Raw genomic sequence first — 25,682 nt, forward strand, 5'->3', positions numbered from 1 at the left:
TTCATACCGGTGTCAAGTGTGTGGAATTGGCTTGTGTTTGACAGATATTTCAAAGAACACTCATTGAATACATACTGTTATATATGACAGCTTGGCACAGAGTAAACTAAGCAAAGTAAACATGGCTTGAATTGAAAATGTCACCCATTGTTGTGATTGTTTTTTCTAAAATCTTTAAAATAGCTTGCCATTTGGCTATAACATACGGTAATCATAAGTTTGCAATTGACAGCAACTCAATACCTGTTTCACACAGATATACCTTATTTTTTCTGTTCAGTCACAGAGGCCCTCACCTTTATACTACGTAACAAGAATATTTGGCAGAGCTTAAACTATATGGCTTTCAGTAATAAATTGCTGGAGCTTTGATCTCTTTTCCTTTTTTCTTGCTCCAATTTGGCAATGATGTTCTTGCTTTTAAGACATTGATAAATAGTGTCTAGAAGTGGCAGTCTTCATTGATGTTCAATGATAATTTACTATTGGAGACTTGAATAAATGCATATAATGAATTCTCTGTGAAATAAACCTTGAAACTGGTTTGAAGGGATTCCTAAAAAAAAATCTTAGATTACAAAGCGTTTTCTATTTCCTATAAATAATTTTTACAACTGCCATTTGAAGACCTAACCCAAGTTCTCTTCATCCAATTCCACGCTTTGAGCTTTTTGACAAGAGGTCCATGAATGGAAAATACCTTATAAACAGCCCTTGCTATATGCATTGAGAGATGTAGTTACTAATATGGAGTTACATCTTAGTCTCTGCAATTGTGGGTCAATTTTGTGTAAATGTGCTTTTTCATTCCTGAGCCCTGTCTGTTAAAGAGGACCTTTCACCATTTTGCACACAGGCAGTTCTATATACTGCCGGAAAGCTGACAGTGCGCTGAGTTCAGCACACTGTCAGCTTTCCCGATCTGGGCCCGGTGTGAAGAGCTTACGGTCCCGGTACCGAAGCTCTTCTATGGTCAGAAGGGCGTTTCTGACAGTTAGCCAGGGACGTCCTTCTGCCTTGCGGCGCCTATCGCGCTGTGCTGTGGAGCGGGGAGGAACGCCCCCTCCCTCTGCTCACACAGCTCGTCCATAGACGAGTATTATCAGGAGAGGGAGGGGGCGTTCCTCCCCTCTCCACAGCACAGCGCGATTGGCGCCGCGAGGCAGAAGGACGTCCCTGGCTAATGGTCAGAAACACCCTTCTGACCATAGAAGAGCTACGGTACCGGGACCGTAAGCTCTTCACACCGGGCCCAGATCGGGAAAGCTGACAGTGTGCTGAACTCAGCGCACTGTCAGCTTTCCGGCAGTATATAGAACTGCCTGTGGGCAAAATGGTGAAAGGTCCTCTTTAAGGCCAAATGTAAGTTATTGCTAAAACCATGAAATACAACAGAAAACTGCATTTTTTACAATGATACAAGAAAATTCATGATTGTCATGGAAAAATGTTGGACGTCACCTAAATCTTTACATATGGGTTGCTTTGTTTGTTTGTTTTTAATGTTCAGTATGTGCTTTCCAATAGTGTATATGTTACCGGCAATGTATGAAATCTGGCATTCTATACAATGCCTCAAACTAACCGGCAATGTATGAAATGATTTGTCATGTCACACATTGCCTAGGCACGCTATACAATGCCAAATGAGAAAAAGTATGAAATAGGTGACATTCTTGCTTCGGTAAGGCACTAGCAGCAACTCCGATCGTCGGCTTCTAGTATGAACCCGCCGCCTGCACGCATGCGTGATACGATCTCTGCCGTTGCCTCAGGCTTAGACGTAGTTAGTTTTGTTCGTCCATGAAAATGTGGGAGGAGGAGCAAGCTGGAGTGTTGGAGAAGGACATGAAAAAAAGATTCGACGAGGAACTGTCCAAATTCGAGGGATGCTGCCAAAAAACAGTACTTGCTTTGGCCCTTATTAAATTTTGGGTTTTGTACAACTTTCATTGTATTTTAATACATTTTTTGGAAATGGCACTCATTCTATGTTTGGTTTTTCATACTTTGCCTAAATAGCATTTGTCATTCTATAGAATGCCTAGGCAAAGTATGTAACGGTTCTCTCATTTCATACATTGCCTAAAAACTTGGGCATTCTATACAGTGCCTGCTTTTCATACATTGCCTGTAACATATACATAGAAATAATAAAATAATATACTTACAAATAAAAAAAAATAACAGGCACAAGAGCTTCCCTGCTGTGCCCTGTCTCAAATAGGACAAAGATTTGTTAAACTCAACTTCTTTCCTTAAGCATCTTCTGCTGCGGATCACAGTTGGTCTGCAGCAGAAGATGAAGCAAATCAGCAGATTATTCACTGTATTCACTGCAGGATTTCTGTAAGACTGTTTACATCTGAATCATGTAAACTGTGCTCTAGACTGACCAACAATGAGGGAAACTACATTTTTCTTTACTCTTAGCCTTCATTTCTCAGTTCCTTTATGGACCTCGCAGCTGCAACTTCGATGCTATGGGGGTACTGGTCAGTCTCTGTTTGTTTTCTGTACATGATGTCATGTCATACGTTCATGTGACTACTGGGACCAGTCTTTCGGCCCTGTGATAATACTAGCATGTATGGCACAAGAAAACTGAGTCTAGTGAATGGCTACGGTGGTCACATGTGTTCAACATGTAATTGCTCCAAGGATATAACAAAGCAGCGAGGGCATAACTATTTTGTAGAATTAGCGGCTTCAGTCTCTTCATCTATGTCATCGCTTTTATTTTTTTGAAGTGGTCTATGTATGTGGTAAGGAAAAGAAACACTAAACTGTATACGTCACATGAAGATGGAGTTTTTTATACATAGGTCAGTTACTGGTTTTCTTTTCTGTGTTTATAGCATGTTCCTGTCACCCAGTTGGATCGGCAAAACTATTGTGTGACCCTCAAAATGGAAACTGCCCTTGCAAACCTGGTGTAGCCGGCCCTATGTGTGACCACTGTATGGTTGGATATTGGGGATTTGGTGAATACGGTTGTAGACCATGCGATTGTGCTGGAAGCTGTGATTCTTTAACTGGAGACTGTATCACCAAGTAAGTTCTAGTGACAACAAAACAAAAGTAGCTCAGGGTGGATTTACAAAGAAAATCATGACCATTAGAATTTGGTCATTGTTTTTCCACTTCACTCCACCATATATGATATATTGCACTTCAATCTCATTCTTGATTAGTGTAGAAATCAGATTTGCATTTTAGTTAGAGTTATGTCAAGTTTAGGGAGGGTCAACATTGTTGAATTTTTTGGAGGGGCAAAATTTCAGTTGCAGTTTCTCAGATCACATATTGATCATCTATTCTGCTATGTTATAACGTAGCAGGATTAGTCATCAGTATGTGATCTGTGGGGTCCAATACTTTAACCCTGCACAGATCAGCTGTTCTGGCAGCCTATAGGAAGCTGGACAGGAAGTGCGCACAGTCTGCTCCCATTAATTGAGATCCCCATTTACTGCACCAGCTTCCTGCGAAGGAAGGCGTCCGGAACAGCTGATTTGTGTGGTGTTCATGTGTCGGACCTACAGATTACATACTGATGACTTATACTGTGATAGATCATCAGTTTGAAAACTCCATTTGAGGCTAGAAAACCCTGATAGTCCGAGGCCCCATGTAGCAAAAGCCAGAAAAAGTTGCGCTTCTGCAATGTGAGGCATTAGCCTTAATGACACAAATGCTGCCAGAAAATCAACAGTTGTTTGAAAGTTTAGTAAAATTGACAATATGTAGATGTAGTTTCTAGAAATAATTTCTGTAAGCAGAGGAGATCATAAGTTTAATGCTATTTATCATACGCAGCTTGGAGATAGACTGGTATAATGGTCCTGATTTCCTTTCAAATGAACAGGGATTTTCAGCCCTTCGCCATTCAGGTAAGCAGTTTTTGCTTTTCTTTTTCTGTGTTCAGGTCTGTTTTGTTTTATATATTCTACAGATGCAGTATCCATTAATGTTGTAGTGCCACTATGGCAAATTGTGTAAAAGCTGCTGCCATAAAGTGTGAATAAATGAACAATCCTTATTGCAAATTGAACGTTATAGTTTTTTTCAACATTATCAAAAGTTATCCTAATGGGGTTTTCCCATGAAAGACATTTATTGCATATCCACAGGGTATGGCACTAGATTGAAGCATTCAAACAATATTGATACATTTTGTAATACACTTTATTAACATTTTTGGCTCTTTTCTGTGAAAAACTGCACTGAACTCAACATTCTGTCCTCTGCTTCTTTAGTAGCATTAAGACCAGGGCTCCATGTTGTATAAATCCCATCCACACCTTGTGGAAAAACATGCAGAGTACATGCTGCAATTTAAAAAAGCGATGCGGTAGTGAAAATCACATCATGTCAGTTATACTTACTGAAACGCCAGCGGTTTCCCTATATGAATAATGGAGGAAACTTCTATGGACTTTCTGTGAAAAGCGCTGAGGGAAAATCCACGATGCGTTGCCGCCATGGTTTTTCCTGCAATGTTTTTTTTTTCTGCTGCCCGCTTTAGCCTAAATATCCTCACTGCTTCTGACCGGGATGTTGCACATATTAAAACCCAGTGTGTGGATGGGATTCGCTAGAATCCCATTCACTATACAGTGATTGTAAAACGCTAGTTACTGTTTACGCCACGTGGGGCCCCGGCCTTAGCGTAACACCATTTGCTTCAGAATCATGAAAATGCTACAGTTTACAAACATTGAGGGTAATTCTAACCCTTGTGTACAAATAGCATTCATTACCTGGTAACCTAGTGTTACATAGTTACATAGTAGATGAGGTTGGATGAAGACATCAGTCTAGTGTTCTTTTACAACATTGCTGCAGCATACAGTATATTCTCTGACATGGCTTCTGCCTGTTTGGGAATATGACACACCTAGTATTATTTACTGCCATTTCTCTAAGGATTGACCTAATTACATTGATTTATCACCCCCACTGGGCTTTGTTATACATTAGGTGCTATGGCTGAATAAATATCGCTAAGTACCTTCATACAATGTAGCACATTGACTTCCTAACCAGGCATGAAATGTATCACAGTAAATAAGTTTTGCGGTTTTCTAATCCCTATTTTAATTGAACTTTTTAATAGAATTCATTTGTGTCAATGAAAAATGCATTAGCTGCGGTTTGTTTTTCTTGGATTCTACAAACATTCCTTTTTCTTATTATTGGATAAACTGAGAACTGCTCCCATTTTACTGCTCCCCCTCTTTGGAATGTCAACAAAGGGAGTGCTGCTGATCTGCATGTCAGGAGACACCGGTGCTTATTCTTCACTCCAAATTTTAACCCCTTTCTTTCAGAATTGACTATGTTTGCTTTCAGTTTTATTGACTAAGGTTATTTTATGTTCTCTTACTGTTAATAATGGGGCATAAACTTTCCCTTGTTCATAAACTATCGTAATTGTTTTCCATTCATTATACACCTAGTCCCCCAGTATATATCATTTAGCCACTATTGTCTTTTTTAGTTATTCCTTTCTATGTTTCTAAATTCTTCCTTTCTGCTAAGTCATGTGACTCTCACTCAGACACAACAAAATGTACAAGGAATTACTAAGCATGCTAGATTAGAGGGGGTAAAAGCAGGTGCTATCTGGTATCTGATAGGTGGATCCAGTAGGTGGCGCAACCTCCTGTGACTGTTAGTATGAAGTACCAAGTGCTGTATCCACATCAAACCACGTGGGTTAGGGTTGCATAAAGGAGAGGCATAGTTAGCTTCTAGTTCAATACTGCAACACCCATTGGTCTGTATATAAGTCCCCTTGCTGATGTTACCAGTGACTTCCAGTTTTTGTGAGGGGTGCACTGCTGCCAACCACAGGCCTCAGTGTTAACCTCTTTATAAATGGCATGTGACAGCTTTTCTTTGTTTTTTTTTTTTTTTTTTAATATATGGGACATTTATGAATTTAGAAAAGGTTATCCAATCTCCCCTTAAATGCCTAATCTCAAGATTAAACCAATTTAACTCCTTTAGGCTAAGGCTTCACAAGCAAAACGCAACAAAAAAATTCTGCAGATAAAAAACACTACAGAAAAGCATCTGGGTTTTTTTTCTGCAGCATTTTTCATTGTATTTTCATACAGTCTTCCACTCCAGACTTTCTACCCCTATTATGTTTATGAAGAAAATACCAGCATTTCCACAGTTGTAATTGACATGCTGCAATTTTCAATAACGCTGTGGTGTTTGAAAATGCAGTTTTTCCGCTGTAAATTTATTTTCTGCACTTTGTGGATGGGATTAGCCAGAATCCTAACCTTTTTGCAGGTAGTGTAATAAGCGACGTTTACAGCCGCATCCAAAACACTGCATTTTTTTCAACTTTACTGGGAAAAATATGTGTTTGTCTGACTTGTCCGGCTTAGCTCCCGAGCAGCTGCCATAGTTAAACTCCCTATATCTACCGTAATAGTATGGCGGATGTCAGGAATGGGTAAAGAAGCACTCCCACAAAAAAAAATTATTCTCTGGTCCATTAGAAAGTTAAATGATATTGTAGTGAAGGTAATGTAACTGGTGGCTGTATTTGTGAGTTATCTGCTTCCTTCTGGTCCTCATCAGTGTCACGTGAGCAGCAATAAGACTCAACAACTAACACCGTTTTATGTGAGCCTCAATGTGAGTCTCAAATAAATAAACAGAGAAAGTGAGTAGCCAGTAGTGTTTGAGCAAATGCTGGAACTGATGAAGTGTTGCTTTAAAAAGTATCTTATTCTGCAATGAACTCTGTACTGTATATAAAATTTATTTATATATATATATATATATATATATATATATATATATATACTGTATATATATATATATATATATATATATGTATATAAAGTATATATATATGGACCAGATGGCAACCACAAATAGGGATCTGTAGTGTCGCAGATCATTAGACCCGCAGTCAGGATGGCATATGAAGCTATAAAGTAAAATGATCTATTGTATATAACACAGATGCATTACATTTACCTGAACAGCTTTCATTCCAAGTTACCTGAATAAACTCTTGATTATATAAATTTATATGTTTTTATTTTAGGAAAATGTGATTGCAAGGATCAAGTTTTAGAAAATCCAAAAGTGTTCTGTAACATGAGATATTCCTACGGTAAGTAACAGATTATGGCAGATTTTTTTTCCCCTTAGGCTCTACTTTTTTAGACTAAAACCGCCCATACGCGTTATATTTTAGGCTGCCATCGCTCTTCTCAAATGAACTTTGGTTAGTCAAGTTATCTAGAAAATTAAGAGATAAAAGTCATTTAATGCTAATGAAATGTTGAAAACAGTAAGTGTGCTTTCACATGGAGGAAGTTGGCACTGATTCTGGCGCAGACCCCGCATCAGAATCAGCGCTGATAAAAAAGACTCCTGTTGACTTCAATGGGTTCCGTTTTCCGCGTGGAACCCTTTGAAATCAATGGAGGATTTTTTCTCATTGATTTCAATGGGTTCCGCGGGAAAACAGAACCCATTGAAGTCAATGGGAGTGTTTTTTTTCAGCGCTGATTCTGACGCGGGGTCCGCGCCAGAATTAGCACCAACTTCCTCCATGTGAAAGCACCCTAAGGCCGGTTGCAGACAACTGTGGCAGAACAGCCGGACATGAATTAAAGGGAAGGGGGACACTCGTTGCATCCTGTGCAGTGGCTGTGCTTCCACCGCCTTCAATAAATAAATAGGAGCCATGGAAGCAGGGCCGCACAATAGGACAGGAATAGGACCTGTTCTATGTTTTGCGACCCGGACTGTCAGCCCGCACACGTGACTTTGTCATTCACAGTCATGTGTATGGGCCCATAGAAATGAATGGATCAGCATGCTATCTGGGAAAAACACGGATAGCACAATGATCTTTGCAATGGTCGTCTGCAAGAGGCCTAAGGCTAAGGCCCCACACAGCGAGCCGAATCCAGAAAGTGCTGGAGAAAGGACTGCAGCGGAAACGCATCATGTTTTTTTCCCACATCACTTTTCACAGAAATTCTGCAGAATTCCCCCTGTGGACCTTCTGTCCCTATCATACCTCTATGGAAACTGACATCTGTGATTCTGTAGGTATAATTGACATGCTGTGATTTATAAAAACTCAATGATTTATGAAATAGCAGCATTTCCGCTGCAGATTTTTTACTGCAATGTGTGGTGGGATTAGCCACAGCCAAAGCACTATGTATTCGCAACGTGGGGCCCTAGCCTAAATGACGGACACATGTCCATATTACAAAAATCAGCCACAAATCTGTCAAGCTAACTTATACACAACAGATCATAGCAGACAGATGACGGACAAAATCCAACACAGATTTTAGTTCTGACCAACTTTAGTTGATGTTTGACTGCAATGTACAGCTTGTCTTAGGTTTATGTATGAAAAAAGTAAAATAAAATGCAGCAAAAGCAAAGTTAAAAACACTTTGGAAAAAACAATGCATTTTTGCAGCATTTTTTAGCTTTGAATTGTTACATGGGTCCTTAGCCATAGGCTGTAAATACGTTTCCTCTGCAGACTTTCTGCTTCCATTATATCTATAAGGAAATCTCTGGCGTTTCTATTGGTATAATTGACATGCTGCGATTTCCGCAATGGTTTTGGAAATCATAGTGCTTCCACTGTGCATAATTTTTCCACAAGGTGTGGATGAGATTTGCTAGAATCCCATCCACCTTGCAGTGATGGTAAAACACTGCATTTTTTTTCTGCAGTGTTTACACTACAAGGGGCACTCAGTCTTGTTTGCTGGATTGGTTATGGAAAATACATAAACTGAAGGATTTTTCTGAAGCTACTGCTGAGACGAATGAACTCACAGCAATATTTCAAAAGCAGATTCATTTTGCATGATCCTCTTTTGATATATTATGGGGATATAGAAATATCTGGTACCAATGTGTACCTTGATTTATTGGAGTATTCCGATCTTCCCAGTCAGTTCATCAATAGAGATGAGCGAACAGTGTTCTATCGAACTCATGTTCGATCGGATATTAGGCTGTTCGGCATGTTCGAATCGAATCGAACACCGCGTGGTAAAGTGCGCCATTACTCGATTCCCCTCCCACCTTCCCTGGCGCCTTTTTTGCTCCAATAACAGCGCAGGGTAGGTGGGACAGGAACTACGACACCGGTGACGTTGAGAAAAGTAGGCAAAACCCATTGGCTGCCGAAAACATGTGACCTCTAATTTAAAAGAACAGCGACGCCCAGCTTCGCGTCATTCTGAGCTTGCAATTCACCGGGGACGGAGGTTTCCGTCCAGTTAGCTAGGGCTTAGATTCTGGGTAGGCAGGGACAGGCTAGGATAGGAAGGAGAAGACAACCAACAGCTCTTATAAGAGCTAAATTCCAGGGAGAAGCTTGTCAGTGTAACGTGGCACTGACGGGCTCAATCGCCGCAACCCAGCTTTCCCAGGATCCTGAATGGAATACACTGACAGTGTATTCCCGTATACCCGATATATACCCCCGATACCCGTTCCAACGGTGTGCCCCCCCACCTTCACCCCAGAAATACCCTGCAAGTCCCCTAGCAATAGAATTGGGGCTATATACACCCACTATTTTTGCTACTGCCATATAGTGCCATTGTCTCACTGGGAATTCAAAGAATATATTGGGCTTACATATAACTTCAATTCCAGGGAGAAGCTTGTCAGTGTAACGTGGCACTGACGGGCTCAATCGCCGCAACCCAGCTTTCCCAGGATCCTGAATGGAATACACTGACAGTGTATTCCCGTATACCCAATATATACCCCCGATACCCGTTCCAACGGTGTGCCCCCCCACCTTCACCCCAGAAATACACTGCAAGTCCCCTAGCAATAGAATTGGGGCTATATACACCCACTATTTTTGCTACTGCCATATAGTGCCATTGTCTGACTGGGAATTCAAAGAATATATTGGGGTTACGTGCACCCACAATTTTTGCTACTGGTATATAGTGCCATTGTCTGACTGGGAATTCAAAGAATATATTGGGGTTATAAATACCCTCATTTCTTGCTACTGGTATATAGTGCCATTGTCTGACTGGGAATTCAAAGAATATATTGGGGTTATAAATACCCTCATTTCTTGCTACTGGTATATAGTGCCATTGTCTGACTGGGAATTCAAAGAATATATTGGGGTTATAAATACCCTCATTTCTTGCTACTGGTATATAGTGCCATTGTCTGACTGGGAATTCAAAGAATATATTGGGGTTACGTGCACCCACAATTTTTGCTACTGGTATATAGTGCCAATTTCTAACTGGGAATTCAAAATGCGCAAGGCTCCCGGAAAGGGACGTGGACGAGGCCGTGGGCGAGGTCGGGGGAATGGTTCTGGGGAGCAAGGTAGCAGTGAAGCCACAGGGCGTCCCGTGCCTACTCCTGTGGGGCAGCAAGCATTGCGCCACTCCACAGTGCCAGGGTTGCTTGCCACATTAACTAAACTGCAGGGTACAAACCTTAGTAGGCCCGAGAACCAGGAACAGGTCTTGCAATGGCTGTCAGAGAACGCTTACAGCACATTGTCCAGCAGCCAGTCAGACTCTGCCTCCTCTCCTCCTATTACCCAACAGTCTTGTCCTCCTTCCTCCCAAAATTCCCAAGCTTCACAGAACAATAACCCCAACTGTCCCTGCTCCCCAGAGCTTTTCTCCGCTCCTTTCATTGTCCCTCAACCTGCCTCTCCACGTCACGATTCCACGAACCTAACAGAGGAGCATCTGTGTCCAGATGCTCAAACACTAGAGTCTCCTCCATCTCCGTTCGATTTGGTGGTGGATGACCAGCAACCCACCCTCATCGACGATGATGTGACGCAGTTGCCGTCAGGGCATCCAGTTGACCGGCGCATTGTGCGGGAGGAGGAGATGAGACAGGAGTTGGAAGAGGAAGTGGTGGATGATGAGGACACTGACCCGACCTGGACAGGGGGGATGTCAAGCGGGGAAAGTAGTGTGGATGTTGAGGCAGGTGCAGCACCAAAAAGGGTAGCTAGAGGCAGAGGCAGAGGTCAGCAGCTTAGGCGAAGCCAGGCCACACCCGGAATCTCCCAAGATGTTCCAGTTCGTACCCAGCCCCGAAAAACTCCCACCTCGAGGGCACGTTTCTCGAAGGTGTGGAGTTTTTTCAAGGAATGCGCCGAGGACAGATATAGTGTTGTCTGCACAATTTGCCTCTCGAAATTGATTAGGGGCTCTGAGAAGAGCAACCTGTCCACCACTTCAATGCGCCGTCATTTGGAATCCAAGCACTGGAATCAGTGGCAGGCAGCAACGGCAGGACAAAGGCCGCCTGCCGTTCACGCCACTGCCACTGCCTCTGCCACTGCCTCTGCCACTGCCACTGCTGACTGTGCTGGCGATGCACTCCAGAGGACGAGCCAGGACACCACTTCATCTGCCTCCGCCACTTTGTTGACTTCTCCCTCATCCTCCCCTGTTCCTGTCTTATCTCCTTCTCCTGCACCATCAAAGGCACCATCAGGCGCTTCTCTACAACAACCCACCATCTCTCAGACATTGGAGCGGCGGCAGAAATACACTGCTAACCACCCACACGCGCAAGCCTTGAACGCCAACATCGCTAAACTGCTGGCCCAGGAGATGTTGGCGTTCCGGCTTGTTGAAACTCCCGCCTTCCTGGACCTGATGGCAACTGCGGCACCTCGCTATGCCGTCCCTAGCCGTCACTACTTCTCCCGGTGTGCCGTCCCCGCCTTGCACCAGCACGTGTCACTCAACATCAGGCGGGCCCTTAGTTCCGCGCTTTGCACAAAGGTCCACTTGACCACCGACGCGTGGACAAGTGCATGCGGACAGGGACGCTACATTTCACTGACGGCACACTGGGTGAATGTAGTTGAGGCTGGGACTGCTTCCCAAACTGGCCCGGTGTACCTCGTCTCCCCGCCTAACATTCCTGGCAGGGACACGAGAAGAACACCCCCCTCCTCCTCCTCCTCTACCGCCTCCTCCTCCGCCACCGCCTCCTCCTCCGCCACCGCCTCCTCCTCCGCTGTTAGATTGACCCCAGCTACGAGTTGGAAACGTTGCAGCACTGGCGTTGGTAGACGTCAGCAGGCTGTGCTGAAGCTGATCAGCTTGGGGGACAGACAGCACACTGCCTCCGAGGTGAGGGATGCCCTCCTCGATGAGACGGCAATATGGTTTGAGCCGCTGCACCTGGGCCCAGGCATGGTCGTTTGTGATAACGGCCGGAACCTGGTAGCAGCTCTGGAGCTTGCCGGACTCCAACATGTTCCATGCCTGGCCCACGTCTTCAACCTAGTGGTGCAACGTTTCCTAAAGAGCTACCCCAATGTTCCAGAGCTACTGGTGAAAGTGCGGCGCATGTGCGCCCACTTTCGCAAGTCGACAGTAGCCGCTGCTAGCTTAAAATCTCTCCAGCAACGCCTGCATGTGCCACAACACCGGCTTTTGTGCGACGTCCCCACACGCTGGAACTCAACGTTTCAGATGTTGAATAGAGTGGTTGAGCAGCAGAGACCTTTGATGGAATACCAGCTACAAAACCCTAGGGTGCCACAAAGTCAGCTGCCTCAGTTTCACATGCATGAGTGGCCATGGATGAGAGACCTTTGTGACATCCTACGGGTCTTTGAGGAGTCCACAAGGAGGGTGAGCTCTGAGGATGCGATGGTGAGCCTTACAATCCCGCTCTTGTGTGTTCTGAGAGAATCCCTGATTGACATCAGGGATAACTCAGATCACACAGAGGAGTTAGGGATAGCATCCGATCCGTCACAGCTGGAGAGTAGGTCCACACATCTGTCCGCTTCACTGCGTTTAATGGAGGAGGAGGAGGAGGAGGAGGAAGAAGAGTTGTCCGATGATGTGATGGTGATACAGGAGGCTTCCGGGCAACTTCGAATCGTCCCATTGTTGCAGCGCGGATGGGTAGACATGGAGGATGAGGAGGAAATGGAGATTGAACTTTCCGGTGGGGCCAGAGGAGTCATGCCAACTAACACTGTGGCAGACATGGCTGAGTTCATGTTGGGGTGCTTTACAACCGACAAGCGTATTGTCAAAATCATGGAGGACAACCAGTACTGGATCTTTGCTATCCTTGACCCCCGGTATAAAAACAACATCTCGTCTTTTATTCCGGTAGAGGGGAGGGCCAATCGCATCAATGCTTGCCACAGGCAATTGGTGCAGAATATGATGGAGATGTTTCCAGCATGTGACGTTGGCGGCAGGGAGGGCAGTTCCTCCAGTAGGCAACCAAGTTCTCACCGGTCCACACAAACGAGGGGCACACTGTCTAAGGTCTGGGACACCTTGATGGCACCCCCTCGCCAAAGTGCCGCCACGGAAGGTCCTAGTGTCACCAGGCGTGAGAAGTATAGGCGCATGTTGCGGGAATACCTTTCCGACCACAGCCCTGTCCTCTCCGACCCCTCTGCGCCCTACACGTATTGGGTGTCGAAGTCGGACCTGTGGCTTGAACTTGCCCTATATTCCTTGGAGGTGCTGTACTGTCCTGCCGCCAGCGTCCTATCTGAGAGGGTGTTCAGTGCAGCCGGTGGCATCATCACTGACAAGCGCACCCGTCTGTCAGCTGAGAGTGCCGACCGGCTCACTTTGATAAAAATGAACCACCACTGGATAGAGCCTTCATTTTTGTGCCCACCTGTGTAAAGCACCCCAACATGAAACTCCATGTCTGTACTCAACCTCTCCAATTCCTCCGCATCCTCATACTCATCCACCATAAGCGTTGCACAATTCTGCTAATACTAGGCTCCCTCCACCCTGATTTCCCCCAACTCCGCTGGTTAGAGGCTCCCTCCACCCTGCTTTCCCACAACTCTGCTGGTTAGAGGCTCCCTCCACCCTGCTTTCCCACAACTCTGCTGGTTAGAGGCTCCCTCCACCCTGCTTTCCCACAACTCTGCTGGTTAGAGGCTCCCTCCACCCTGCTTTCCCACAACTCTGCTGGTTAGAGGCTCCCTCCACCCTGATTTCCACCAACTCTGCTGGTTAGAGGCTCCCTCCACCCTGCTTTCCCACAACTCTGCTGGTTAGAGGCTCCCTCCACCCTGATTTCCACCAACTCTGCTGGTTAGAGGCTCCCTCCACCATGAATTGGTCCAAACTGGGCTGTTTAGAGGCTCCCTCCACCATGAATTGGTCCAAACTGGGGTTTTTAGAGGCTCCCTCCACCATGAATTGGTCCAAACTGGGGGTTTTTATAGGCTCCCTCCACCATGAATTGGTCCAAACTGGGGTTTTTAGAGGCTCCCTCCACCATGAATTGGTCCAAACTGGGCTGTTTAGAGGCTCCCTCCACCATGAATTTGCCCAAACTGGGCTGTTTAGAGGCTCCCTCCACCATGAATTTGCCCAAACTGGGCTGTTTAGAGGCTCCCTCCACCATGAATTGGTCCAAACTGGGGGTTTTTAGAGGCTCCCTCCACCATGAATTTGCCCAAACTGGGCTGTTTAGAGGCTCCGTCCATCATGAATTGGTCCAAACTGGGGTTTTTAGAGGCTCCCTCCACCATGAATTGGTCCAAACTGGGCTGTTTAGAGGCTCCCTCCACCATGAATTGGTCCAAACTGGGGTTTTTAGAGGCTCCCTCCACCATGAATTGGTCCAAACTGGGGGTTTTTAGAAGCTCCCTCCACCATGAATTTGCCCAAACTGGGCTGTTTAGAGGCTCCCTCCATCATGAATTGGTCCAAACTGGGGTTTTTAGAGGCTCCCTCCACCATGAATTGGTCCAAACTGGGGTTTTTAGAGGCTCCCTCCACCATGAATTAGTCCAAACTGGGCTGGTTAGAGGCTCCCTCCACCCTGATTTCCACCAACTCTGCTGGTTAGAGGCTCCCTCCACCATGAATTTGCCCAAACTGAGCTGTTTAGAGGCTCCCTCCACCATGAATTGGTCCAAACTGGGGTTTTTAGAGGCTCCCTCCACCATGAATTGGTCCAAACTGGGGGTTTTTAGAGGCTCCCTCCACCATGAATTTGCCCAAACTTGGCTGTTTAGAGGCTCCCTCCATCATGAATTGGTCCAAACTGGGGTTTTTAGAGGCTCCCTCCACCATGAATTGGTCCAAACTGGGGTTTTTAGAGGCTCCCTCCACCATGAATTTGCCCAAACTGGGCTGTTTAGAGGCTCCCTCCACCATGAATTTGCCCAAACTGGGCTGTTTAGAGGCTCCCTCCACCATGAATTGGTCCAAACTGGGGTTTTTAGAGGCTCCCTCCACCATGAATTGGTCCAAACTGGGGTTTTTAGAGGCTCCCTCCACCATGAATTGGTCCAAACTGGGGTTTTTAGAGGCTCCCTCCACCATGAATTGGTCCAAACTGGGCTGGTTAGAGGCTCCCTCCACCCTGATTTCCACCAACTCTGCTGGTTAGAGGCTCCCTCCACCATGAATTGGTCCAAACTGGGGGTTTTTAGAGGCTCCCTCCACCATGAATTTGCCCAAACTGGGCTGTTTAGAGGCTCCCTCCATCATGAATTGGTCCAAACTGGGGTTTTTAGAGGCTCCCTCCACCATGAATTGGTCCAAACTGGGGTTTTTAGAGGCTCCCTCCACCATGAATTTGCCCAAACTGGGCTGTTTAGAGGCTCCCTCCACCATGAATTGGTCCAAACTGGGCTGTTTAGAGGCTCCCTCCACCATGAATTGGTCCAAACTGGGGTTTTTAGAGGCTCCCTCCACCATGAATTGGTCCAAACTGGGGTTTTTAGAGGCTCCCTCCACCATGAATTTGCCCAAACTGGGCTGTTTAGAGGCTCCCTCCGCCATGAATTGGTCCAATCTGGGGTTTTTAGAGGCTCCCTCCACCATGAATTGGTCCAAACTGGGGTTTTTAGAGGCTCCCTCCACCATGAATTTGCCCAAACGGCTGTTTAGAGGCTCCCTCCACCATGAATTGGTCCAAACTGGGGTTTTTAGAGGCTCCCTCCACCATGAATTGGTCCAAACTGGGGGGTTTTAGAGGCTCCCTCCACCATGAATTTGCCCAAACTGGGCTGTTTAGAGGCTCCCTCCACCATGAATTGGTCCAAACTGGGGTTTTTAGAGGCTCCCTCCACCATGAATTGGTCCAAACTGGGGTTTTTAGAGGCTCCCTCCACCATGAATTGGTCCAAACTGGGGTTTTTAGAGGCTCCCTCCACCATGAATTGGTCCAAACTGGGGTTTTTAGAGGCTCCCTCCACCATGAATTGGTCCAAACTGGGGGGTTTTAGAGGCTCCCTCCACCATGAATTTGCCCAAACTGGGCTGTTTAGAGGCTCCCTCCACCATGAATTGGTCCAAACTGGGGTTTTTAGAGGCTCCCTCCACCATGAATTGGTCCAAACTGGGGTTTTTAGAGGCTCCCTCCACCATGAATTGGTCCAAACTGGGCTGTTTAGAGGCTCCCTCCACCATGAATTGGTCCAAACTGGGGGTTTTTAGAGGCTCCCTCCACCATGAATTTGCCCAAACTGGGCTGTTTAGAGGCTCCCTCCATCATGAATTGGTCCAAATTGGGGTTTTTAGAGGCTCCCTCCACCATGAATTGGTCCAAACTGGGCTGTTTAGAGGCTCCCTCCACCATGAATTGGTCCAAACTGGGGTTTTTAGAGGCTCCCTCCACCATGAATTGGTCCAAACTGGGGGTTTTTAGAAGCTCCCTCCACCATGAATTTGCCCAAACTGGGCTGTTTAGAGGCTCCCTCCATCATGAATTGGTCCAAACTGGGGTTTTTAGAGGCTCCCTCCACCATGAATTGGTCCAAACTGGGGTTTTTAGAGGCTCCCTCCACCATGAATTAGTCCAAACTGGGCTGGTTAGAGGCTCCCTCCACCCTGATTTCCACCAACTCTGCTGGTTAGAGGCTCCCTCCACCATGAATTTGCCCAAACTGAGCTGTTTAGAGGCTCCCTCCACCATGAATTGGTCCAAACTGGGGTTTTTAGAGGCTCCCTCCACCATGAATTGGTCCAAACTGGGGGTTTTTAGAGGCTCCCTCCACCATGAATTTGCCCAAACTTGGCTGTTTAGAGGCTCCCTCCATCATGAATTGGTCCAAACTGGGGTTTTTAGAGGCTCCCTCCACCATGAATTGGTCCAAACTGGGGTTTTTAGAGGCTCCCTCCACCATGAATTTGCCCAAACTGGGCTGTTTAGAGGCTCCCTCCACCATGAATTTGCCCAAACTGGGCTGTTTAGAGGCTCCCTCCACCATGAATTGGTCCAAACTGGGGTTTTTAGAGGCTCCCTCCACCATGAATTGGTCCAAACTGGGGTTTTTAGAGGCTCCCTCCACCATGAATTTGCCCAAACTGGGCTGTTTAGAGGCTCCCTCCACCATGAATTGGTCCAAACTGGGGTTTTTAGAGGCTCCCTCCACCATGAATTGGTCCAAACTGGGGTTTTTAGAGGCTCCCTCCACCATGAATTGGTCCAAACTGGGCTGGTTAGAGGCTCCCTCCACCCTGATTTCCACCAACTCTGCTGGTTAGAGGCTCCCTCCACCATGAATTGGTCCAAACTGGGGGTTTTTAGAGGCTCCCTCCACCATGAATTTGCCCAAACTGGGCTGTTTAGAGGCTCCCTCCATCATGAATTGGTCCAAACTGGGGTTTTTAGAGGCTCCCTCCACCATGAATTGGTCCAAACTGGGGTTTTTAGAGGCTCCCTCCACCATGAATTTGCCCAAACTGGGCTGTTTAGAGGCTCCCTCCACCATGAATTGGTCCAAACTGGGCTGTTTAGAGGCTCCCTCCACCATGAATTGGTCCAAACTGGGGTTTTTAGAGGCTCCCTCCACCATGAATTGGTCCAAACTGGGGTTTTTAGAGGCTCCCTCCACCATGAATTTGCCCAAACTGGGCTGTTTAGAGGCTCCCTCCGCCATGAATTGGTCCAAACTGGGGTTTTTAGAGGCTCCCTCCACCATGAATTGGTCCAAACTGGGGTTTTTAGAGGCTCCCTCCACCATGAATTTGCCCAAACGGCTGTTTAGAGGCTCCCTCCACCATGAATTGGTCCAAACTGGGGTTTTTAGAGGCTCCCTCCACCATGAATTGGTCCAAACTGGGGGGTTTTAGAGGCTCCCTCCACCATGAATTTGCCCAAACTGGGCTGTTTAGAGGCTCCCTCCACCATGAATTGGTCCAAACTGGGGTTTTTAGAGGCTCCCTCCACCATGAATTGGTCCAAACTGGGGTTTTTAGAGGCTCCCTCCACCATGAATTGGTCCAAACTGGGGTTTTTAGAGGCTCCCTCCACCATGAATTTGCCCAAACTGGGCTGTTTAGAGGCTCCCTCCACCATGAATTGGTCCAAACTGGGGTTTTTAGAGGCTCCCTCCACCATGAATTGGTCCAAACTGGGGGTTTTTAGAGGCTCCCTCCACCATGAATTGGTCCAAACTGGGGTTTTTAGAGGCTCCCTCCACCATGAATTGGTCCAAACTGGGCTGGTTAGAGGCTCCCTCCACCCTGATTTCCACCATCTCTGCTGGTTAGAGGCTCCCTCCACCATGAATTGGTCCAAACTGGGCTGTTTAGAGGCTCCCTCCACCATGAATTGGTCCAAACTGGGGTTTTTAGAGGCTCCCTCCACCATGAATTGGTCCAAACTGGGGTTTTTAGAGGCTCCCTCCACCATGAATTTGCCCAAACTTGGCTGTTTAGAGGCTCCCTCCATCATGAATTGGTCCAAACTGGGGTTTTTAGAGGCTCCCTCCACCATGAATTGGTCCAAACTGGGGTTTTTAGAGGCTCCCTCCACCATGCATTTGCCCAAACTGGGCTGTTTAGAGGCTCCCTCCACCATGAATTTGCCCAAACTGGGCTGTTTAGAGGCTCCCTCCACCATGAATTGGTCCAAACTGGGGTTTTTAGAGGCTCCCTCCACCATGAATTGGTCCAAACTGGGGTTTTTAGAGGCTCCCTCCACCATGAATTTGCCCAAACTGGGCTGTTTAGAGGCTCCCTCCACCATGAATTGGTCCAAACTGGGGTCTTTAGAGGCTCCCTCCACCATGAATTGGTCCAAACTGGGGTTTTTAGAGGCTCCCTCCACCATGAATTGGTCCAAACTGGGGTTTTTAGAGGCTCCCTCCACCATGAATTGGTCCAAACTGGGGTTTTTAGAGGCTCCCTCCACCATGAATTTGCCCAAACTGGGCTGTTTAGAGGCTCCCTCCACCATGAATTGGTCCAAACTGGGGTTTTTAGAGGCTCCCTCCACCATGAATTGGTCCAAACTGGGGTTTTTAGAGGCTCCCTCCACCATGAATTGGTCCAAACTGGGGTTTTTAGAGGCTCCCTCCACCATGAATTAGTCCAAACTGGGGTTTTTAGAGGCTCCCTCCACCATGAATTTGCCCAAACTGGGCTGTTTAGAGGCTCCCTCCACCATGAATTTGCCCAAACTGGGCTGTTTAGAGGCTCCCTCCACCATGAATTGGTCCAAACTGGGGTTTTTAGAGGCTCCCTCCATCATGAATTGGTCCAAACTGGGGTTTTTAGAGGCTCCCTCCACCATGAATTGGTCCAAACTGGGGTTTTTAGAGGCTCCCTCCACCATGAATTGGTCCAAACTGGGCTGGTTAGAGGCTCCCTCCACCCTGATTTCCACCAACTCTGCTGGTTAGAGGCTCCCTCCACCATGAATTGGTCCAAACTGGGGTTTTTAGAGGCTCCCTCCACCATGAATTGGTCCAAACTGGGGTTTTTAGAGGCTCCCTCCACCATGAATTGGTCCAAACTGGGGTTTTTAGAGGCTCCCTCCACCATGAATTGGTCCAAACTGGGGTTTTTAGAGGCTCCCTCCACCATGAATTGGTCCAAACTGGGGTTTTTAGAGGCTCCCTCCACCATGAATTTGCCCAAACTGGGCTGTTTAGAGGCTCCCTCCACCATGAATTTTCCCAAACTGGGCTGTTTAGAGGCTCCCTCCACCATGAATTGGTCCAAACTGGGGTTTTTAGAGGCTCCCTCCATCATGAATTGGTCCAAACTGGGGTTTTTAGAGGCTCCCTCCACCATGAATTGGTCCAAACTGGGGTTTTTAGAGGCTCCCTCCACCATGAATTGGTCCAAACTGGGCTGGTTAGAGGCTCCCTCCACCCTGATTTCCACCAACTCTGCTGGTTAGAGGCTCCCTCCACCATGAATTGGTCCAAACTGGGGGTTTTTAGAGGCTCCCTCCACCATGAATTTGCCCAAACTGGGCTGTTTAGAGGCTCCCTCCATCATGAATTGGTCCAAACTGGGGTTTTTAGAGGCTCCCTCCACCATGAATTGGTCCAAACTGGGGTTTTTAGAGGCTCCCTCCACCATGAATTGGTCCAAACTGGGCTGGTTAGAGGCTCCCTCCACCCTGATTTCCACCAACTCTGCTGGTTAGAGGCTCCCTCCACCATGAATTGGTCCAAACTGGGGGTTTTTAGAGGCTCCCTCCACCATGAATTTGCCCAAACTGGGCTGTTTAGAGGCTCCCTCCATCATGAATTGGTCCAAACTGGGGTTTTTAGAGGCTCCCTCCACCATGAATTGGTCCAAACTGGGGTTTTTAGAGGCTCCCTCCACCATGAATTTGCCCAAACTGGGCTGTTTAGAGGCTCCCTCCACCATAAATTGGTCCAAACTGGGCTGTTTAGAGGCTCCCTCCACCATGAATTGGTCCAAACTGGGGTTTTTAGAGGCTCCCTCCACCATGAATTGGTCCAAACTGGGGTTTTTAGAGGCTCCCTCCACCATGAATTTGCCCAAACTGGGCTGTTTAGAGGCTCCCTCCGCCATGAATTGGTCCAAACTGGGGTTTTTAGAGGCTCCCTCCACCATGAATTGGTCCAAACTGGGGTTTTTAGAGGCTCCCTCCACCATGAATTTGCCCAAACGGCTGTTTAGAGGCTCCCTCCACCATGAATTGGTCCAAACTGGGGTTTTTAGAGGCTCCCTCCACCATGAATTGGTCCAAACTGGGGGGTTTTAGAGGCTCCCTCCACCATGAATTTGCCCAAACTGGGCTGTTTAGAGGCTCCCTCCACCATGAATTGGTCCAAACTGGGGTTTTTAGAGGCTCCCTCCACCATGAATTGGTCCAAACTGGGGTTTTTAGAGGCTCCCTCCACCATGAATTGGTCCAAACTGGGGTTTTTAGAGGCTCCCTCCACCATGAATTTGCCCAAACTGGGCTGTTTAGAGGCTCCCTCCACCATGAATTGGTCCAAACTGGGGTTTTTAGAGGCTCCCTCCACCATGAATTGGTCCAAACTGGGGGTTTTTAGAGGCTCCCTCCACCATGAATTGGTCCAAACTGGGGTTTTTAGAGGCTCCCTCCACCATGAATTGGTCCAAACTGGGCTGGTTAGAGGCTCCCTCCACCCTGATTTCCACCATCTCTGCTGGTTAGAGGCTCCCTCCACCATGAATTGGTCCAAACTGGGCTGTTTAGAGGCTCCCTCCACCATGAATTGGTCCAAACTGGGGTTTTTAGAGGCTCCCTCCACCATGAATTGGTCCAAACTGGGGTTTTTAGAGGCTCCCTCCACCATGAATTTGCCCAAACTTGGCTGTTTAGAGGCTCCCTCCATCATGAATTGGTCCAAACTGGGGTTTTTAGAGGCTCCCTCCACCATGAATTGGTCCAAACTGGGGTTTTTAGAGGCTCCCTCCACCATGCATTTGCCCAAACTGGGCTGTTTAGAGGCTCCCTCCACCATGAATTTGCCCAAACTGGGCTGTTTAGAGGCTCCCTCCACCATGAATTGGTCCAAACTGGGGTTTTTAGAGGCTCCCTCCACCATGAATTGGTCCAAACTGGGGTTTTTAGAGGCTCCCTCCACCATGAATTTGCCCAAACTGGGCTGTTTAGAGGCTCCCTCCACCATGAATTGGTCCAAACTGGGGTCTTTAGAGGCTCCCTCCACCATGAATTGGTCCAAACTGGGGTTTTTAGAGGCTCCCTCCACCATGAATTGGTCCAAACTGGGGTTTTTAGAGGCTCCCTCCACCATGAATTGGTCCAAACTGGGGTTTTTAGAGGCTCCCTCCACCATGAATTTGCCCAAACTGGGCTGTTTAGAGGCTCCCTCCACCATGAATTGGTCCAAACTGGGGTTTTTAGAGGCTCCCTCCACCATGAATTGGTCCAAACTGGGGTTTTTAGAGGCTCCCTCCACCATGAATTGGTCCAAACTGGGGTTTTTAGAGGCTCCCTCCACCATGAATTAGTCCAAACTGGGGTTTTTAGAGGCTCCCTCCACCATGAATTTGCCCAAACTGGGCTGTTTAGAGGCTCCCTCCACCATGAATTTGCCCAAACTGGGCTGTTTAGAGGCTCCCTCCACCATGAATTGGTCCAAACTGGGGTTTTTAGAGGCTCCCTCCATCATGAATTGGTCCAAACTGGGGTTTTTAGAGGCTCCCTCCACCATGAATTGGTCCAAACTGGGGTTTTTAGAGGCTCCCTCCACCATGAATTGGTCCAAACTGGGCTGGTTAGAGGCTCCCTCCACCCTGATTTCCACCAACTCTGCTGGTTAGAGGCTCCCTCCACCATGAATTGGTCCAAACTGGGGTTTTTAGAGGCTCCCTCCACCATGAATTGGTCCAAACTGGGGTTTTTAGAGGCTCCCTCCACCATGAATTGGTCCAAACTGGGGTTTTTAGAGGCTCCCTCCACCATGAATTGGTCCAAACTGGGGTTTTTAGAGGCTCCCTCCACCATGAATTGGTCCAAACTGGGGTTTTTAGAGGCTCCCTCCACCATGAATTTGCCCAAACTGGGCTGTTTAGAGGCTCCCTCCACCATGAATTTTCCCAAACTGGGCTGTTTAGAGGCTCCCTCCACCATGAATTGGTCCAAACTGGGGTTTTTAGAGGCTCCCTCCATCATGAATTGGTCCAAACTGGGGTTTTTAGAGGCTCCCTCCACCATGAATTGGTCCAAACTGGGGTTTTTAGAGGCTCCCTCCACCATGAATTGGTCCAAACTGGGCTGGTTAGAGGCTCCCTCCACCCTGATTTCCACCAACTCTGCTGGTTAGAGGCTCCCTCCACCATGAATTGGTCCAAACTGGGGGTTTTTAGAGGCTCCCTCCACCATGAATTTGCCCAAACTGGGCTGTTTAGAGGCTCCCTCCATCATGAATTGGTCCAAACTGGGGTTTTTAGAGGCTCCCTCCACCATGAATTGGTCCAAACTGGGGTTTTTAGAGGCTCCCTCCACCATGAATTTGCCCAAACTGGGCTGTTTAGAGGCTCCCTCCACCATGAATTTGCCCAAACTGGGCTGTTTAGAGGCTCCCTCCACCATGAATTGGTCCAAACTGGGGGTTTTAGAGGCTCCCTCCACCATGAATTGGTCCAAACTGGGGTTTTAGAGGCTCCCTCCACCATGAATTTGCCCAAACTGGGCTGTTTAGAGGCTCCCTCCATCATGAATTGGTCCAAACTGGGGTTTTTAGAGACTCCCTCCACCATGAATTGGTCCAAACTGGGGTTTTTAGAGGCTCCCTCCACCATGAATTGGTCCAAACTGGGGTTTTTAGAGGCTCCCTCCACCATGAATTGGTCCAAACTGGGGTTTTTAGAGGCTCCCTCCACCATGAATTTGCCCAAACCAATCATTTCCTGGGGTGTCATAGTGGACTTGGTGACCCTCCAGACACTGATTTGGGTTTCCCCCTTAACGAGTATCTGTTCCCCATAGACTATAATGGGGTTCGAAACCCGTTCGAACACACGAACATTGAGCGGCTGTTCGAATCGAATTTTGAACCTCGAACATTTTAGTGTTCGCTCATCTCTACTTATAAGAGCTAAATTCCAGGGAGAAGCTTGTCAGTGTAACATGGCACTGACGGGCTCAATCGCCGCAACCCAGCTTTCCCAGGATCCTGAATGGAATACACTGTCAGTGTATTCCCGTATACCCGATATATACCCCCGATACCCGTTCCAACGGTGTGCCCCCCCACCTTCACCCCAGAAATACCCTGCAAGTCCCCTAGCAATAGAATTGGGGCTATATACACCCACTATTTTTGCTACTGCCATATAGTGCCATTGTCTCACTGGGAATTCAAAGAATATATTGGGCTTACGTATAACTTCAATTCCAGGGAGAAGCTTGTCAGTGTAACGTGGCACTGACGGGCTCAATCGCCGCAACCCAGCTTTCCCAGGATCCTGAATGGAATACACTGACAGTGTATTCCCGTATACCCGATATATACCCCCGATACCCGTTCCAACGGTGTGCCCCCCCCCCTTCACCCCAGAAATACACTGCAAGTCCCCTAGCAATAGAATTGGGGCTATATACACCCACAATTTTTGCTACTGGTATATAGTGCCATTGTCTGACTGGGAATTCAAAGAATATATTGGGGTTATAAATACCCTTGTCACGGAGCGAAGGTATATGTCTTCCTCCGGAAGGTCTTTTGAATCAACACGGACGCAAGAGGTCGGGAGACAACAGCAATTTATTGTAATCCACAAAGTTAGTAGCCGGTGGCGGTCACATCAACCGTAATAACAATAAGTCCACAGAAGTCACAATCCAATGATAGCTTTGGTTCCTTGGTCCTGTAACTAAATCCTGGCTCTCTGCAGAGCTGTGCACAGGCCGGCTAACTCATACTAACTGCTAGCTACATCTATATACTAAACTGTTACTTCCTATATCTGGGGGTGGGAAGGGCTGAGTCACAGATCCTTCCCCCCTCACCTATGCCAAGGAGAGCAGACTCCCTGTCTCTTTTGAACAATGCACAGTCCAACATCTTCTTGGAGACACGGATCAGATTATCTCCACCCATTGTCCTCACTGGTCCTCACTAGTTAGAGGGATTTGCATACAATGTGCTAACACACTAGACCCTAATCAGCCAACTACACATTGATGTATATAACAGGTTAGAGAATACATTCCACATGAAATATATATTACACATTGCCTATAGTATAGACTCTAACCATCCCGTGACAACCCCTCCCCCTCTCAAAACATGTGCATGACACAATTGGCCTACACAGGTAAATTGGGGAATGCACATCAGTCTCTATAGCTCATATGTCCTCCTGCCGGGATAACCCATCCGCGTTCTGGTGTTGGTTCCCTCGGCGGTACTGAATGGTAAAGTTGTAGGGTTGAAGGGCTGGCATCTGGCAGAAAATCCGGTCGATCCATGTTGGCGTCTCTCTGAGCTTGGCTTCGGGTCACTGCTCCCACAAAGTGGCACTGTAGATTTCCAACATCGTTGCCTAACAGAACTTCGGCCGGCAGCCCGCTCATCACACCAATTGTGCATCGTTTTGGTCCATAACCATAGTCGAGTTCCACGGTAGCTTTAGGAATACGTTTCCGAGTACCTCCTGCCAACTCGATAGAAAGGCCAGGGCCCTCCTCTAGGGCCTCGGGTCGAACCACCCGGGGGTCCGCTACCGTTAGGAAAGCTCCCGAGTCCCGGAATCCAACAACTGTTCGGCCATCCAGTAGGACCTCCTGCAAGTGCTTCCGCTGAGGGTTTGCGGGATGTGTGGCAGAGGGCTGAATCCCATAGACCCCTGGAGGTGGAACAGATGGGTCATTCATGGAGTCATCTGGAAATGGGGCCAAACTTTCTGTCCTAGGGGTGGTTCCCA

General features: G+C 47.3%; 1 protein-coding gene across 1 annotated transcript in view; it reads left to right on the forward strand.

Moving 5' to 3' along the window:
• NTN4 (netrin 4) overlaps positions 1 to 25,682 on the forward strand; it is a 95,341-nt gene that overhangs the window by 50,259 nt on the left and 19,400 nt on the right. Inside the window, exons 6-8 of the mRNA XM_075274466.1 lie at positions 2,859 to 3,054; positions 3,820 to 3,893; positions 7,079 to 7,147. Coding sequence (XP_075130567.1) covers positions 2,859 to 3,054; positions 3,820 to 3,893; positions 7,079 to 7,147 — 339 coding nt within the window. The remainder of the gene's footprint in view (positions 1 to 2,858; positions 3,055 to 3,819; positions 3,894 to 7,078; positions 7,148 to 25,682) is intronic.

Source organism: Leptodactylus fuscus, chromosome 5 (assembly GCF_031893055.1).
Source record: "Leptodactylus fuscus isolate aLepFus1 chromosome 5, aLepFus1.hap2, whole genome shotgun sequence".
Classification (NCBI taxonomy): domain Eukaryota; kingdom Metazoa; phylum Chordata; class Amphibia; order Anura; family Leptodactylidae; genus Leptodactylus; species Leptodactylus fuscus.